Source organism: Pelmatolapia mariae, linkage group LG14 (assembly GCF_036321145.2).
Source record: "Pelmatolapia mariae isolate MD_Pm_ZW linkage group LG14, Pm_UMD_F_2, whole genome shotgun sequence".
Taxonomy (NCBI): domain Eukaryota; kingdom Metazoa; phylum Chordata; class Actinopteri; order Cichliformes; family Cichlidae; genus Pelmatolapia; species Pelmatolapia mariae.
Genome location: NC_086239.1, coordinates 3,752,533 through 3,770,771, shown reverse-complemented (window position 1 = coordinate 3,770,771; position 18,239 = coordinate 3,752,533). Strand labels below are relative to the sequence as shown.

At 41.8% G+C, this 18,239-nt stretch overlaps 1 protein-coding gene and 1 long non-coding RNA gene across 4 annotated transcripts; one reads left to right on the top strand and one right to left on the bottom strand.

The window, feature by feature from the left end:
* Positions 1 to 5,667: 5,667 nt before the first annotated feature.
* On the bottom strand, positions 5,668 to 8,890 carry LOC134641386 (uncharacterized). Of its 3 annotated transcripts, none has more exons than XR_010095524.1 (4): positions 8,780 to 8,882; positions 8,095 to 8,129; positions 7,581 to 7,850; positions 5,668 to 7,128 (listed from the first exon to the last, which is right to left on the bottom strand). It is a non-coding gene; the product is annotated as an uncharacterized LOC134641386 (long non-coding RNA). The 3 variants fall into 3 exon arrangements; XR_010095523.1 differs by having other exon boundaries at positions 5,668 to 7,108; XR_010095525.1 differs by lacking the exon at positions 8,095 to 8,129 and having other exon boundaries at positions 8,780 to 8,890.
* A 5,988-nt stretch (positions 8,891 to 14,878) lies between these two features.
* Positions 14,879 to 17,714, top strand: LOC134641016 (dehydrogenase/reductase SDR family member 13-like). Its single transcript, XM_063493190.1, has 5 exons — positions 14,879 to 15,042; positions 15,124 to 15,242; positions 15,408 to 15,531; positions 16,072 to 16,398; positions 16,572 to 17,714. Exons 1-5 carry the CDS (start codon positions 14,919 to 14,921, stop codon positions 16,829 to 16,831), a joined length of 954 nt encoding a protein of 317 aa, XP_063349260.1. The 5' UTR covers positions 14,879 to 14,918; the 3' UTR covers positions 16,832 to 17,714.
* The last annotated feature ends 525 nt before the right edge of the window (positions 17,715 to 18,239 follow it).

Here is an 18,239-nt window from a genome sequence, read left to right as displayed (position 1 = left end):
ATGGAAGTAGTCTGAAGAGTTTATGGCTGGGGTGACTGGAGTCCTTGATGATCCTCCCCGCTTTCCTCAGGCACCGCTTCCTGTAGATGTCCTGGAGGGAGGGAAGCTCACCTCCAATTATCCTTTCAGAGCACCGCACTACTCTCTGGAGAGCTTTGTGGTTGTAAGTGGTGCTGTTGCCATACCAGGTGGTGATGCATCCAGTGAGGATGCTCTCAATGGCACAGCGATAGAAGGTCCTGAGGATGCGGGGGCTCATGCCGAATCTTTTCAGTCTCCTGAGAAAGAAGAGGCGCTGCTGCGCCTTCTTCACTGTTCTGTTTATGTGTACTGACCATGTACACCAAGGAAGCGGAAGCTGCTCACTCTCTCCACAGCAGCGCCGTTGATGGTGATGGGGGTGTGTACTTCTCTGCACCTCCGGAAGTCACTAGCAACTCCTTTGTCTTTGCGACGTTGAGGGTGAGATGGTTGTCTTGACACCAGTGGGTCAGGGCGCTGACCTCCTCCCTGTAGGCCGTCTCATCACCGTTGGTGATAAGACCCACCACTGTAGTGTCGTCCGCAAACTTCACAATGATGTTGGAGTTGTTAGTGGCCGTGCAGTCATAGGTGTAGAGTGAGTACAGGAGAGGGCTCAGTACACACCCCTGTGGAGCACCAGTGTTCAGTGTGATGGGGGATGAGGTGGTGTTGCCCAGTCTGACCACTTGGCGTCTCTCAGACAGGAAGTTAAGGATCCAGCTGCAGAGGGAGCTGCTCAGTCCTAGATCCTGCAGTTTCCTGTCCAGCTTCGAGGGAACGATGGTATTGAATGCTGAGCTGTAGTCTACAAACAGCATTCTCACATACGTGTCTCTCTTCTCCAGGTGTGACAGGGCAGTATGTAGTGTCAGGGCTATGGCATCATCAGTGGACCTGTTGTGGCGGTATGCGAACTGTAGAGGGTCCAGTGAGTCGGGTAGTGCAGAGCAGATGAAGTCCCTGACCAGCTTCTCGAAGCATTTGCTCACGATGGGGGTCAGGGCTACAGGTCGCCAGTCGTTCAATGAGGAGATGGTGGAGGATTTGGGTACAGGGACGATGGTGGCCATTTTGAAACAAGCTGGGACTACAGACAGAGAGAGGGAAAGGTTGAAGATGTGTGTAAAAACTCCAGCCAGCTGAGCCGCGCATGACTTGAGGACGCGGCCGGGAATCCCGTCCGGACCAGTAGCTTTGCGTGCGTTCACCTTCCTGAAGCACTTCCGCATATCCTCCTCAGACACAGTGTGCGCAATGACGTCATCTGTGGTATGCACACTGTCCGGTCTCATGGTGTTTGCTGTGTCGAATCTAGCGTAGAATACGTTTAGATCCTCACACAGAGAGGCCGTGGTCTGCGGTGTGCTGGTTTTCCCTCTAAAGTCTGCGATTGTGTTTAGTCCCTGCCACATACTCCGAGGGTTGTCAAACTGTTGCTCCACCTTGTTCCTGTACTCACGTTTGGCTGCTTTGATCGTCTTCCGGAGTTGGTAATGTGCGTGTTTGTAGTCCGATGTGTTCGCGGAGGCAAAAGCGGTGCTCCGTGCCGCCAGTGCCGTGCGAACATCTCCGTTAATCCAGGGTTTTTGATTTGGGAAGGATTTAACTGTTCTGGATGGGACGACATCTTCCACGCATTTTCTGATAAATCCGCAGACTCATACTCCAACAAGATTACACCGTATGAAGCTTATGCCTGACTATCTCTGTTGGAAATGTAAAATTGAGGCGGGGACTTTCCTACATTATTTTTGGGAATGTTCCCTTATAGCTCCTTTTTGGAAGGAAGTCGTCACACTCTTAAAAGGTTGGTCAATATTAGAAGTGCCCTTAACTCCTGAATTGTGCTTGTTAGGAGACCGTTCTCATATTCCAAGAATTCATAATAATATTTTTACGGTTGTTATGGTTGGACTGGTAATTGCATCGAGGATTATCCTTAGGCACTGGAAGACTACAGTATGTCCTGAACTGAAAGACTGGATCAGAGCAATGGCAGAGGCTGCTTCCTATGAGTCCATGCTGAATAAACTTAAAAATGATACAGAAGACAAAGATGAACATTGGGACTACTTTTGGAGCTATTTGAAGCAAACAGGAAATCATGACCATATTAATTTGAAGGACTATTAACTGTGACCATTGGTCCAAATGTTACTTAACCGTCAATTTTATTTGCCCATTTCTGTGTTTCTTCTCTTGGAACCCATTGTTAGTTAGTTTCTCTTTTCTTTCTTTTAGACTTGTAAGGGCAGGGGTGCACACCAGCAGTTTTCTTGTGGGTGTTTTTTTTTATTTTGTTTGTTTTTGTTTTGTTTTGCTTTTTTCCCTCTTATACAGGTTTAAGTATATGTTGCAAAATCAATAAAAAAAACTTAAATGTCAGAAAAAAACCCCAACTCCTTGGTGGCAGAGCCCCTGGTGTGGATGAGGTCCGCCCCGTGTTCCTGAAGGCTCTGGACGTTGTAGGGCTGTCCTGGTTGACACGCCTCTACAATGTTGCGTGGAGATCAGGGGCAGTACCCCTGGACTGGCAGACTGGGGTGGTGGTCCCCATCTTTAAGAAGGGGGACTGGAGGGTGTGTTCCAACTACAGGGGGATCACACTCCTCAGCCTCCCTGGGAAAGTCTATGCCAGGGTGCTGGAAAGGGGAGTTCGTCCGCTAGTCGAACCTCAGATACAGGAGGAACTATGCGGTTTTCGTCCTGGTCGCGGAACACTGGACCAGCTCTTTATCCTCTCAAGGATACTTGAGGGCGCATGGGAGTTTGCCCAACCAGTCTACATGTGTTTTGTGGACTTGGAGCAGGCATTCGACCGTGTCCCTCGGGGTGTCCTGTGGGAGGTGCTGCGGGAGTATGGGGTGTCTGGCCCATTGCTACGGGCCATTCGATCCCAATACAACAGTTGCAAGAGCTTGGTTCGCATTGCCGGCAATAAGTCGGACTCGTTCCCAGTGGGTGATGGGCTCCACCAGGGCTGCCCTTTGTCACCGATTCTGTTCATAATTTTTATGGACAGGATTTCTAGGCGCAGCCAAGTGGCGGAGGGCTTTCACTTGGGTGGCCTCAGAATCTCATCTCTACTTTTCGCAGATGATGTGGTTCTGTTTGCTTCATCGGGTGATGGCCTCCAGCTCGCACTGGAATGGTTCGCAGCGGGAATGAGGATCAGCACCTCCAAATCTGAGGCCATGGTTCTCAGCTGGAAAAGGGTGGAGTGCCCACTCCGGGTCGGGGATGAGTTCCTGCCCCAAGTGGAGGAGTTCAAGTATCTCAGGGTCTTGTTCGCGAGTGATGGGAGAAGGGAGCCGGAGATCGACAGATGGATTGGTGCACCGGTCCATCGTGGTGAAGAAGGAGCTGAGTGTAAAAGCGAAGCTCTCAATTTACCGGTTGATCTACGTCCCTACCCTCACCTATGGCCACGAGTTGTGGGTAGTGAACGAAAGAACGAGATCACGGATACAAGCAGCAGAAATGAGCTTCCTCCGAAGGGTGGCTGGCCTCTCCCTTAGAGATAAGGTGAGAAGTTCAGCCATCCGGGAGGCAGGGGGGGATCTAGAGAAATTTTCTTAGGGTGGCATGAGGGTGGCAAAGAAATCAAATGGGGTGGCAAAATCAAAGCCTTTTTCCCCCAATAAGTAGCCCAATAAGTATAAAATCCAGAAAGCTACATAACATGGGGCGGTTCATTTACAAACACAAGTCTAACTTAAGTTTCACACTGTTTTTTGTTAGAAAACAATCACATTGTTACATGCTTAAATTACACAAAATGTCAGAAATCTGCACTGTCATGAACAAAAATGTAAACCTAATTTTTCATGATTTGTTGGATTAACCCACTGAGGTCTGAAATAGAACAGGCCATTTTTGACTCCTTTTGAGTTTACGTTTGTATTTCACCCTCAGTTGTTTTTTTCACTGACATACTGCATTAGTACTACTATTACTATTAATAGTACTATTACTGATCTGAAATCATACAAAGAACTTAAAATCCTAGTAGTATTTTTTACTGTAAAAAAACCCCCACAGACATGTTGAGTAAATTTTTATAACTTGAAATGCAAATATAAATTGTACATTTTGTAAACATATACAACTATTTATCTAAAAATGCAGCCAATACACCTGCCGTTTTATTTTTCATTTTCTACAACCATTTAAAAATATTACTAAAACTAAAATGAGAGAACAATCAGGTTTCGCAGTAAGATGCCCCACAAATGATGTGTGCCAGTAAAAAAAAAAAAGTTTGTCCACCAAAAGACAGAGGAGAACAGCACAGGGATAAACCTGCAGGCCTGACAACAAGAGGTGTATCACTCCGCTGGTTTTCTACTTAGTGACAGTGTTTACGTTGCAAATGTGCCTTAGTGACATTCATTAGTGCCCTCACTGACACACAAAACAAAACAGAACAGCTACACAAGACAACACAATACACTAAGTATACACTCCACACTAAACGTCACAAATCTCCCACATCTAAAAACTCTCTCTCTCTCTCTCACTCGCTCGCTCTGTCTCACTGCCGTTACCGTCACTCCCAAAACTTTTTCCTCTTCCTAAACAACCAAATCCCACATGTTGACTTTTTTTTTTAATTGGTCGACATGGTATATTTTTCCACCGATAGGAAGAGGTGGCTTTTTTCCTTTCTTTACTGTTTTCGCGCTGTCCATAGAAAACGCTTAAAACCATCGACTGTAGAAAACATGGACGTCTCTATCGCCCCCTGGTGTCTGGCTGCAGTATAGGTCATAAACCCCGCCTCCTCCATGTTAGCGGATGGGACTGGGGTCAGACTAAAATAAATTAATTCTCCTTAGATAATTTTTTTCCAAAGATTCTTTCTTTTTATATCAATAGTTCTCATCATGCTGATTGATGTCCAAGGGGTCTCCTTTCCCATAAGTTTGATTCTAATTCCTACCGCGGTGATGTTAAATTGGGGTGAAACGTCATCATAACAGCTTTGACTGGCAGCTGCACTCACGGAGAAACTTGCGTATCTCTGTTCGGGAATAGCAGATAGAGCGTAGGCTCTGAGAGGAGGGCCAGCGTTTACGCTACGAAAACACGACCGAGTGTTTTAACCTGACAGCCTGAGGTGTTCTTCAGTAAACTGGACTACCCGACAGAAGGACCCGGGGCCCCGCTGCACTTTTTAGGTAAGTTAAACGTGTTTGTAAGCTAATCCGTAACTACCGTCCTTAGCTAGGTCCTGAGACCTAGCTAGCTAAAATGAGCACTTGGCTGTCAGGGTTCGTTTAGCTAATCTGTGCAGGTGAATTAATTTACTAAAGAAATCAAGAGAAACGCCCTGGGCTACTCAGTCACTAATTACTGTTACAGTACTTTTATTACAAGTGTTATACTGTAAAAGCAACAGGCTGCACCCTGCTGCAGCTCCTGTGCAGAGCTGAATATCAAATATATGCAAACAACAGCATGTTTTCAGTCTCTTGCCACATCTGTAAAGACAGTAACATCTTTTTTAAAAGCTTGTACTTCAGTAACTCCTCATTAATCAGGAACTATGGATTAAAGTACTGTAGTGTACTGTAATACTGAAAAAAATGTAAGAGAAGAACTTCAGATCCTGAGTGTGTGAGGACAGAAGAATCAGCTTTATTTCAATGTTGAGGGATAAACTTTACATTTGAGTTTGATGGTTCTGTTCTCTTTGTGATTACAGGAGCTGCCCTCAGATTCAGACCTCAGCCCCATCGAGTGACAGCAGACAGATCATCCAACATGTTCACATGTTAACTGCAAAATGAACTGATGAAAACAGTACAAAGGTTTAAGTACCACATGTGCTGTAGTGAAAGCTGCAGCTTTATTGATAAAGTTAAAGACAAAATAACAAAAGGATTGATCACTCATGTAACTGTGTCACTATATATCAGCATTAACAGGACCTCAGTTTGTATCTCAGACCTGCACAGCTTCCGTTTTAAACACTTGATGTACTCAGGTGCATGAAGAGCATATGAGATTTTCTCTAACACAATTAAATAAAACCTGATGAAGGTCAAAGGTCGTCACTTGTATGTTGAACTACAAACTTGTCATCTGGAATTCTTTCACAGTTTTTTGCGGATAGTGTGTTATTTACCATAAAGTGATTCAGAGTTATTCATACCAGAGTAACCAGAGAGGATCATATATTTTTAAATATATAACTTTCTACGTCCCGATAATGATATAAATCACAAAAATGTAACATTTTCTGTAAATTCTGTGAATCTCGGGAAGCTAGTCTTGCGGGAAGTGTTTCCAGCTGCGCGTCATGTAGCTGGAGTCGAGTGTTTTAACCGATGCATGAAACTATACATTTTTAGACATAAGTTGTAACAGCCGCCGTTTTCTTTGTGAGTATTTATTACACGGCGTGCTGCGGGGAAAAGCCTGTTTCTACGTTTTAGTCTAAGGTTTATTTTTTAGCACCTGGCGGCTCTTTTACACTTCTCATCCGTAAATAATCTGCTGTTTCACGTGATTCAGTTTATTTTGAAAAGTCTCAACAGGATCTTGAGCTTTATTGTGAAAGGTTTATGTGGAACATAAACAAGCGGACACGCGATGCTGTTACCGTCGTTGTTGCTAACCACAACGCATAAAAACAGGTGCTTGTCCGTCCGTAGTGTGGTTATATAAAATATAAGAGAAAGAGAGAACTTTAAGAAATTAATATAGCCACTACAGTGACCATCAAAACGATGAAAAAATTTTGCCGTAAACAGTTTATTTTGCGACACCACGAAACAAACGATAGCGTAAAATGAAATGATAGACGTTTTTATATCGTCATCCGATATATATCGTTATATTGAACAGCCCTAGGAGGGAGCTGCTGGTGAAGATCATGAGTCCTGCTTGATCAATGCGATGAGCTTCAGTGTTCCTGTTTTTTCTTAAATGATGCCTCTTTCAGTAGGTCAACAGAACTTCTGGCACAGGACAGCTGTGATGAAAGAACGGGAAGAAGTTTCTCCAAACCTCTGTACCCAGGAAACCCAGCTTGGTCCTGATGGTCTCCCTCACTAGTTTCTCTCCAGGGTGAATGTAGCTGTTGATATAATATGGACTCTATTATTAAATGAAAAGAACAAATTAGACTACACTACTGAAACCTTCTGCTGCCGTTTTTAAAGTTTCCATGTTACCAGGCTGTAGAGGGCTCTGAAGATTTAAACAGTTTTAGATCCATTACACTCACAGTCTTATGTTAAAATCTCAAAGGACAGCATTATATTTTTGATATTAACAGTAACTCTGGGCTTCTGTAGAGTGTGCAGATGATCTCATCGCTGTCTAAAAATGGATAAAAAAAAAAACATAAGAAGTGCTGAATCCTTCAATAACACAGACTATTAGAGTATTAGGTGTGTAGCATCGCTAACTAGCTAGCAACAAGCCTCCAACACAGTGCGTATGCTAGCGGCTAATCTAGCAAACGAATTGACAACAGAATGATTTTAGAACTATAAGATGATAAGCTGTGTGTCTTTTTTTTTTAACAGTGACATGGTTGTATTTACCTTAATTAAACGAGTCGTCAGTCGCGGTAAACCAGCAAAAAAACTCGAGCAGCCGGGCTACGTAAAAAGTGTAGGGGGGCGTGTTTGCAGTCACGTCCAGAGGGTGCGTGGGCGGGAGCGTTACACAGTCGCTCCACCTCAAGTCACTACTGCGCAGACTCTGGCTCCAAATTTGCAAGATGGCAGCCTCCACAAGCGGGATATTTTGGCTTCATTTTTGCACAATGGGAGGAGGCGGTGTCGCGTCGTCCATCTTTTATACAGTCAATGCTTAAAACACACACACACAAAAATGTGACGACAGTATTTAGTAAAAAGCGTGGCTTATATATATTATCATAACTCTGGATTTACTGGCCTGTAATTAAAATGTAAAAACTTTGAAGTCCGAACTTTCAATGTGGGCTGAAATAGAAACTCAGCGTGGCTGCAGCTTTTTGCTATGTCAGCTTAAAATAGTCATGTGATTTGGAGGTGCAGCGTCCGTGGACTACAGAGGGTTAATAACACTCACCTTCATTCCATTTCCAGAGTGTAACATCCAACCACCTGTGTAAAATTCGAAATTCCCATGGTGTTGTTCAAAATGTGTTCTGGCACAATCATAAGCATGCTTGCTACTGAAAACAAGAAAAAAGCCATCCCGCTATGGGCTGAACCATTTGTTAATGGTTCAGGTGGGGAACACTAACCAATATATTCAGTTTTAGCATTTATATTCACTGTTGACTGTAACTACGCTCAAACTGTTAATGCTATCTTATTTTAATAAACACCACTTTCATATGCAAAACTGGGGTGGCACTTGGGGTGGCAAGGGATCATTTTAGGGTGGCACTTGCCACCCCATGCCACCCTTCTAGATCCGCCCCTGCCGGGAGGGGCTCAGAGTAGGGCCACTGCTCCTCCACATCAAAAGTAGCCAGCTGAGGTGGTTCGGGCATCTGACAAGGATGCCTCCTGGGCGCCTCCTGGGTGAGGTGTTGCAGGTTATGTACGCAGCAAGCAATAGGACCACATATTTTAGAAGCCAATGGTTCAAATTAGTTGGGAGCACCTTCACTTAAGTATAACTGTGGTTTTGTTAGGAAAACAGTTCTGTATACCGGATACTGAATTGCGTTAACCTCAATAACAGCAAGCTACAATGACGAGTAACAAAAACAAAACAGTAAAAAGTTTTTAATGAAAATTTTTACCTTTTCCAACAGTCCCAGAATCCAGAGCTTCAAAGACCAGCAGATACTCAAGACTATTATCCGCTTCGCTGTTACCGTCTGTGAGAAAGTGTTTTTTCCCTTAAGTTCAAGGCCCGCCGGTCGCGCAATCTGTCTGCGCATGCGCATCCCAACGACTGCCCCCCCTCCTCCCTTTCGGGAGGTTGCCATAGTACGACGTGTTCTAACGTCACTCTCTCTCTCTCTCTCTCTCTCTCTCTCTCATATATTTGGCTCGAAACACATATTAACAAATTGCTCAGTGATAAACAAGTACTCAGATCATTTACCTAAGCAGTGTGCTTTGTCAAAACTAAGTAAGTGTGTCGGTGTGTTCATTACATTGACATTCTGTTGTGCAATTGTTATTTACTTGTATTTTATAATTTGACTTTACATACTGCTGGGTGGTTTGTAAAGTTTACAATAAATAGTATTATCATTATGCTATATTTTCTAATATGTATAATAATCTCAAAAGTAATGCCTTGAAGCAGAAAATAGTAATACTTTATTAAAATTTAAAACAGTACAGTATTTGTCTACTGTTTGTTAACTCACCATAATCATAAACCTCTTAATAATAAATTCCATATTCTATTACCACATTATTTGTGATCAGTGGGTTTGCGGGGTGTAGGGTCTTTAGGCTTTGGCCCCCACCACTGCCACCAGTATATTTTTAAGTATTTCTAACTTTTATTTGAATATTCAGTTTCCTACCATCTGCTCTTAAAGGGTAATTGCCAGGTAACCCGCCCTCCCCCTTCGCACACACATGCACACAAACAAAACACACAATATAATTCACAGCCTCATTATAGTGAACAAATATTTATGCCATTTTACACCATCAAACTTAGATAGCTAAGGATGAAGAACCTTTTGTTCTTTAAAGAACCATTTGTAATAGCTAAAGAACCATCTACAAAATAAAAAGGTTCTTTGACGTATGATGGTTCTCTAAAGAACCATGAAGACATCTGAAGAACCATTTAAGAACCATAATTTTTCTGAGAGTGGAGGAGGCCCCGGGGTAGACCCAGGACACGCTGGAGAGATATCTCTCGGCTGGCCTGTTCACCCGGATAAGCTGGAGGAGGTGGCTGGGTAGAGGGAGGTCTGGGCTTCTCTGATTAGGCTGCTGCCCCCGCGACCCGGCCCCGGATAAGAAGAAGAAGATGGATGGATGGATGGATGATAACAGTAGAGTGAACACCATAAAGTGCTTGTATGCAACCATAAGATAATATTTTCAGAAGATAGAAAGGGAGAGGACACCTTTTATGGAAATAAAGGAAAGAATGAAATTCTCCAAACACCTCACCAGTGCTTCTTTGGGGCTTAGTCCTTCCATTTTCCTCATATATAAAAAGAAAGACACTGAACAGGAAGTTAGATTAGAAACTAAAATGTAAGAATTTTAGTTTAGTAAAAGAAACACGTTAAGTTCCAGTGCAATAATAAATCAAACAAATACCTTGCAAATTTAATTAAGCAGAATAAAGAAAAGTTGTTAAGGACTCAGCAGGGAAGCCCTTTCATAACTCGGCAGATAAAACATTGTGTTTATGGATGTCTATACAAAACTTTATTAAAATTAAAAATTCATCCATCAGAACTTAAAAAACAGAATTCAATACAGCTGTCACTTATAAACATTGAACACTTTTTACCCAGTTTTAACTAGACATTTGGGGTTTGGAGAGTAATTTACTACTGGATTAAAGTACTCTATACTTAACTACAGCCATCAAGCTTTCATCAAACTTTAGTTTGGTACCAAACTCTCTCCATCGCTCTGTGTATTATTTATAGAGCCACTTGAAGCTGCAGGCTTTGTCACTCTCTGACCACAATTCACTGAACAAGCAGCAAAAGAAGATCAAAACTACGCTTTACGTTTGACAAACATCATCATTAATTCGCTCTTACTTTGGCTGTTTTGCGTCCACCACGATAAGATCACACTTCCTGCACAGCTCTCTCTCTCGGTGTACTTCAAGAACAGTTTCCCATCTCAAATCTCTGTTTTCTGCATTATTTGCTTGCTTATTACGCTCCAGTCTATCATTGTGTACAGCGCTGTTGGCCATTATTTTTTTTCTTTTTTACAAAAATGACCTCCAAAAAGAAAGCCTCATTTCTGCTGTTCAATACCAAAGAGATTTCAACTTTTTAAAATTATGCCAAATTGCAAAACGCTTTGCTGTGTCTCTAATAAACCTCTGTAACTTTGCTCTGCATAACTTCAGCAGCATCAGGTAATTTTCATGTGTTGACTGATGGTTTTCTTCTGTTTTTGATCTACCGCAGAATATTTTACGGTTATCTGCTATAAAAAGCCAGGCCAGGAAATTCTCCTTCATGTTTTTCTGTGTTTTATCCTCAGTTTCTTTGACACAAAGACATCTGCTGTGATGCTTAGACCTCTGATGAAGTCTCACAAGTGTCAGTACTGACAAATGATCAGAATATTTCTGACTGTCTGAGTCAAAATTAAATCGAATCAAATCAGGACCTTGTGAATCGGAATCGAAGTGATTTTAGAAATCAGTGACGATACCCTCCTATTACTCAACTAACTGCTCTTGCTGCCATGATATTACTTGGATATTAGGTGGTTATTACTTTGGTAATTGCATAGTAATAACTTAGAAATGACACATCATTACACTCTCGTTTCCCCCTTGTTATTCTGCTATTACCCCTTTATTACTGAGCTGTAATAGAAAATGCTACCACTCACCTGTTTCAATTCTGCTCCTCTTCTGCTATTAGTTAAGGTGGTGGTTTGCCTTCAGTCTTTGTTGGATTGTTGAGCTGACACTTGTTAGCGAAGCTGACTTGTAGTTTTGCTTTGGTTACCTGCTGTGAGTGACCTACCTTGTTTCTTTTGTACAGATTCAGAGACTTGGCTTTCTAGGTTCTTAGAGGAGAACAAACTGTGAAACTGCCTGTCTGTTTGGAATCTGGACTTCACTATTAGAAACCTTTGCCTGAACTGTTCCTTTTGTTCTATGAGCGTCACTCAGGCCCTCATTGAACTACTCGGCCTAAGAAATGGACTTGGATCCTGTATGTTGCACCCTCTCTGTTCATGAACATCAGCTTGGGATACATGAGCAAATGTATTATGAGCAATGCACGGTTATCAAAGAACTTGCTGATTTAAAAGTATTTAAAAAAAAACGTATTTGGATCAACTCCTGATTCTGAAAACTTTTCCTTCAGAAGAAAAATCTCTGGATAACTCTGGCACATCTTTGGTTTCTCCTCATGTTTTTCTTCAGTTCAAATTCAAATCAAGTATGAAACTAAAGAATCTTCTTTTTTAGGTAATGTATTAGTGTTTTATTAAGCTCTCGGTTATGTGAATATTTTGTCTGTGAAAATGATAACAGTAGCAAAGCCAATTGGAGGTTTAAAACCACAAAGATCTTTGGAAGAGGAAGCATTTTGAATAAAAATGTTAAATTTAAGGACAAAAACTGAAAAGTAGTCTTTTTTCCCTTTTAAGTCAAATCAGTTTTTGGAGTGTGCGTGTGTATGTGTGAGAGAAAGAGCGAGAGAGAAACAGAGAGCAAGCTTTGATTACAGCAAAAACCTATTCATGTTATCACTGTTCCATCATTTAACCGGACCTGTGCAAATAAATAATTAACTTCCAAATTAAAGTATTAAATAAACAGACATAATTCATTTTTTATGCAAAGCATTATTTATTGTTGTGTCTTAGAAATACCTACACATCACTCAGCTAGATTTTCACTGACCTTGCCTTTTTCTGAAATGAACTATGTTTACTTGACTCACAACATTGAAACATGTTTGCATTGGACAGAAAGGTCCAAGGATGGATTTGAACCCAGGGCCTGCTTGTTATCAGAGCTAACCACACCACTGGATTGCCCAGGATGACAGATATCAAAATTCAAAGCTAACAATAATTTTCATCACTCCATCCAGCTATCATGCGCTCCCGTGCTCTCCTAAGTGGTCTAACGATTTTTTAAATCTACTACAATAATGCTTCTATAAAACTCTGAAGCCAGACTTGAAGTTCAGATAGTGTCAATATTGATTTTAAAATCCCTGCACTTCATGGTCTTGCTCAAGTATTGTGCCTCGCATGCAGACAGCGTGTAAAGTATGGGTGCTTGTTTCGGAGGGTAAGGCAGAATCTTTTGGGTAGACAACTGGGAAACTAGAGCCATCTGCTGAGAACAATGACATTAAACATAAACTGAAAACCTCCTCCTTTCAGCCTGGCTTTTGGTTGAGTTTGCTTTACAAACATGACATAATTTATTTTAAAGATAAGATAAGATAAACCCTTATTAACCCCACACGTGGGAATTTTTTTGGTCACGGCAGAAATTACAAGTTTAAGAGCACTAAAAGTTAAGAAAAACGCAATAGAATAGGATAAGATAAAACAGAATAACATACTATACAACAAGAATAAAATGCTCTGTTAGTAAAGGAAAAAATTGCACTTGTTAAGTTTGTACATCAGGGAGATAGTTACAATCGCGTATGGAGTGTGTGTGTCTGTCTGCACGTGTGTGGTCATCTGCAGAAACCATGTTATAGAGTCTGACAGCAGCTGGAACGAAAGACCTCCATCCCACATCGTGGGTGCTGCAGCCTGCCACTGAAGGAGCTGCTCAGTGCTGTCAGAGTCTCCTGCATGGGGTGGGAGATGTTGTCCAACAGGGATGACAGCTTAGTCACCATTCTCCTGTCACTCACCACCTCCACTGGGTCCAGAGGGCATCCTAGAACAGAGCTGGCCCTCCAGATCAGCCTGTTCAGGCTCTTCCTGTCCCCAGCAGAGATGCTGCTGCCCCAGCAGACCACACCGTAAAAGATAGCTGAGGCCACCACAGAGTCATAGAAGATCTTCAGGGGTGGGCCCTTCAATCAAAAAGACCTGAGTCTCCGCAGCAGGTACAGCCTGCTCTGCCCTTTCCTGTAGAGGGCGTCTGAATTGTGAGTCCAGTCCAGTTTATTGTTCAAATGAACACCAAGGTACCTGTAGCTGTCCACAGCCTCAATGTCCATACCTTGGATGTTTAGTGGTTGCAGTGGAGGATGTTTGTGCCTGTGGAAGTCTACCCCCAGCTCCTTGGTTTTACTAGTGTTGATCTGGAGGTGGTTCTGCTGGCATCAGTCCACAAAGTCTCGGGTCAGTTCTCTGTACTCCTTGTCGTCCCCATCAGTGATGAGGCCGACTAGTGAAGAGTCATCAGAGAACTTCTGCAGGAAGCACTGGGTGGAGTTGTGGGAGAAGTCTGCAGTGTAGATGGTGAAGAGGAACGGAGCCAGAACCGTTTCCTGTGGGGCCCCCGTACTGCAGACGACCCTGTCCTGAGTTCTCACATACTGTGGTCGGTGAGGTAGTCCAGTATCCATGTTGTGAGGTTATGGTCCACTCCTGCGTTCTCCAGCTTGTCCTTCAGAACTTTGGGAAGAATGGTGTTAAAGGCACTGGAGAAATCAAAGCACTGCGGATTTCTTCATTCTAACTAATCTAAAGTTTTATTTTTTCCAGTTTTTTTTTTTTTTGGTCTTTTTAAGCCTTATATAAATATTATCCATCATTGTATTGTTTTATTTTGTTTTACTTATTTATTTGATATATTTTACTCAACATAGCAGTTTAATTTTTGTGTTTATCTTGACAATGACATTTTCTTTTTCTTCTTCCCTTTTAGCCTTTTAGTGAAATGCATCTGACTCTATGTGGTTTCTAAAATAGAACAGGAAGAGCAAGTAGACTGCACGATTATTATTAGGATTTATTACACCACCATCTTATCTGAGGCTGTGTTAAAAATGCAGGGCAGAGTTAAAACAGATTATTGTGTGAGGTTTAATCAAACATGCTGCGGCTTACATAACTGACCTTTGACTTGCCAACATGAGTCATGTGGTCTGTTTTGGGCCTTTGATGAATTCCACTTCTGTCCTGCTGTAACCTGATAACAAAGACACAGTCACGCCCATGCAAGAAATGGGTGTGTTTTGTTTAAATCTCAGAGCAAGTTACAGCCAGCTGAATTGATTAGACTTCCTGTGAGCAGGCAGTTTGCTGTGAGACTCTGAGGCAGGAACAATGTGCCTTCCGCTAGTCTTGGGTCTTGCTATAGCTGTTGCTTATTTTTACCGTGAGATTGTAGTGAAAGGAAAGAGATGCACAAGCAAAGCAAAGCTACATGGGAAAACTGTGATTGTGACTGGTAAGTAAAGGCTGTGTTTTGTGGCCACTGTGTTGCACCATGTCTCTCTGATGAGCAGAATAAAAGCTTTTTCACCTGCAGGCAGCAACACGGGTATTGGGAAGACCACAGCCCTAGATCTGGCTAAAAGAGGAGCTCGGGTGATTCTGGCCTGTCGCAGCAAGCAGCGAGGAGAGGCTGCACTTGAAGAAATCAAGAGGGTGAGTAGATATTTAACCAAGCAAAAGACCCATGTCTGTCCTAAATAACCTGCAATGTCATCTAGTATGTACATTATTGTACAGGTTATACCAGGCTCATTCATGACAGTAGATGGACATTGTAAAATAGTTATGTGCTCAATGAGTTTTCCATGTTTTCTGCAGGACAGCGGGAACAACCAGGTGGTGTTCATGCAGCTAGATCTGGGGAGTCTAAAGTCTGTTCGCAGTTTTGCTGAAAACTTCCTGAAATCTGAACCCCGACTGGACATCCTCATCAATAATGCAGGTTTGGCTGTCCATTGCAACTTCATGTCATATGAATAGAGAACTGTGTCAGTGCCTGTCGTCATTGGTTATTATATTTATATTATTATAAATATATTTATCTCTAGAGTATAAAGGATTTTATACATTTAATGGATAACATGGTGAGCTTTGGAAAGCAGTTAAAAATGTCTTCCAGTCACTTTAGCACACTATGTAAAGAATACAGAGAAAGAAGGCTACACAGTTATTACACAACATCCATCCCAGTTCACAGAACTGCTTCATATGTCAGCTTTGCAAGGTCATGATCCTCGTGCTGCCGATTTTGAACATTCAGGGTTGCAATGAAATACAGAAAGAAGTCAGTCAGTTCTGATACACTGAAACGTGCACTTCTAGAGAATCAGGATTCTGTTGACTATTCCTGTGGCCTGAACTTATCTGAAGATACACGTAATGGTTATAGTACTCTACTGTGATCAGATGTTTAAAAGTCTTGCTTGTTTAGATCTTAACACATCTTGAAACAAGATAAAAGTTTTCTCCATGTTTTGTCCAGGTGTGTATATGCAGGGTCGCACAGCGGATGGACTGGGCCTGATGTTTGGTGTCAACCACATTGGTCACTTCCTGTTAACGAATCTGCTGCTGGAACGGCTGAAGAAGTGTGGACCAAGTAGGGTGGTCAATGTGTCATCTCTGGCACATAACTTTGGAAAAATTGATTTTGACTGCCTTAACACTCACAAAGCTCTTGGACTGGGGACCTCATTCATGGAGGTCCTTCAGTACTATTCTGATAGCAAGTTGTGCAATAACCTCTTCACCCATGAGCTGGCCAAGAGACTGAAGGGTACCAATGTCACCTGCTACAGCCTCCATCCAGGTCAGTAGGCATGGCACCAATATTCCCCATCAGTTCATGCAAACAAACACCGAATTAATGTATAGTGCACACACTCGGTATACACTTTAAGTTCTGATACTACATGATTTAGAAACTGAAGCAGATCTAACCAGCTTTCCCTTCAAGTTAAAGTTGTTATTCTATTTTTGCAGGAGCCATCAACTCTGAACTGGCCAGGAATACAAACTCGACTTTGCAATTATTCCTGAGGCCCCTCACTGCTTATTTTTTCAAGAACACAGAGCAGGGATGCCAGACCACCCTGCACTGTGCCCTCCAGGAGGGGATTGAACCGTTCAGCGGACGTTACTTCTCCAACTGCACAGTGAGAGAAGTTTATGACAAAGCTAAGGATGATGCAGCATCAAAGAAGCTCTGGGAGCTCAGCGAGAGACTATGTGGCCTTGCATAAAAATAGTTAATAGTGTGAAGTTTTCACTGTTTCTGTGATACTTATAGAGGAAGTCTTTGCCTGATTTTGTTTCTCAACTAAACAAGAGCCAGAATGACTGGATCGATTTTCAGTAAACATAATTGACTTGTTTTTACAGTAATGTTCAGATATTCACATTGGTAATTATTCTTTGCACTGAGTGCATAAGATGCATACACTTAGATAAGGCTTTGTAATAAACCAGAGTGACTGTTTTATTTTTGCATTGCACACCACAGTAAACAATCTTCAATCTCAGCAAGTCCAGACTGTCTCGAAATCACTAAAAAAAGCAGGTTTCAAATAACCAGTTTGGTTAGCTGAATGATCCTGGTTTCACTGGTTGAGTAGGTGGAGTAGCAGAGTGGTGCTGTCATGACAGGTTTTACATAATAAACATCTACATGTGACTTCAGCAAGTTTTTTAATTTTTATTGCATTATTATACGACTAATAATCAGTTTATTCAAACGTTTACTCTTTCAGAAGATTAACTGGAAGCTTGAGCTGTTACGTTGTTTCTAATCTCAAATCTCCACCTTTATTTTGAATTGTCTGAAGACAAAAACAAAGAACACCTGTGTCCAATATCCCTTCCCCCTTTTTCATTTTTAATCCCCTGTATCGTTAAAAACAAACCAGCTCAAAACATTAAAAATTCAGGTAAACAAAACTGTTTCATGGTTTGTTAATTACAGTCACAGACACTTTTTCCCACACGGGGAAACTCACACAGCACGTGGGGTATGTGACGGCACGACACAACAGCAGACAGAGGAAAACACAAGACTCAAATACACAGAGGGATAACAAGGGAATGAGACACAGGAGGAGAACCTATGGGCAGAAATCTGTGCCATCAGAAACTGAATCTGAATAAGTTAAATTTGAATTTGAATTGTAACTTGAATAAAAGCTTTTGAAAACTGAATTTGAATTAGTCTAATTTGAAATTGAATTTATGGTTTGAAAATGATCATCACTAAATTGAAATTGAATTTTATATATTGAAAATGAATTCATTTGCTTTGAAACTGCATTTTATCCTTTACAAATTCAGCTCTCGAATAATTTCAGTTTCACTCTCACCATTCAGTTTCAGTTCTACAATTCAATTTCAGTTCCAAAATTCAGTTTTTTGGAACTTACTTCCGGTTCCGGTTCAAGAGTAAACGAGCGCAGATTAATAGAACTACGTTTTACCAGCGGACCGAAAGTGTTACTGACAGGAATCTACAGCGTCTTGAGCTGAATTAAGACTTCAGAAGTCATTCGTCATGTCGAATGACCAGCGGATAAACTCTCAGGTTGGTAATAAATGTATTACGTGTATAAGAACAAGCGTCATGTTAACAATTGATAGCCGTACAGTAACTTTTATGCTTAT

What these genes read in the sequence shown, in the direction of transcription:
- LOC134641016 (XM_063493190.1), top strand. Translation starts at nt 14,919, where the DNA reads ATGTGCCTTCCGCTAGTCTTGGGTCTTGCTATAGCTGTTGCTTATTTT. An exon ending in CATCCTCATCAATAATGCAG is followed by an intron (nt 15,532 to 16,071) that starts GTTTGGCTGTCC and finishes TGTTTTGTCCAG; the next exon opens with GTGTGTATATGCAGGGTCGC. An exon ending in CTGCTACAGCCTCCATCCAG is followed by an intron (nt 16,399 to 16,571) that starts GTCAGTAGGCAT and finishes CTATTTTTGCAG; the next exon opens with GAGCCATCAACTCTGAACTG.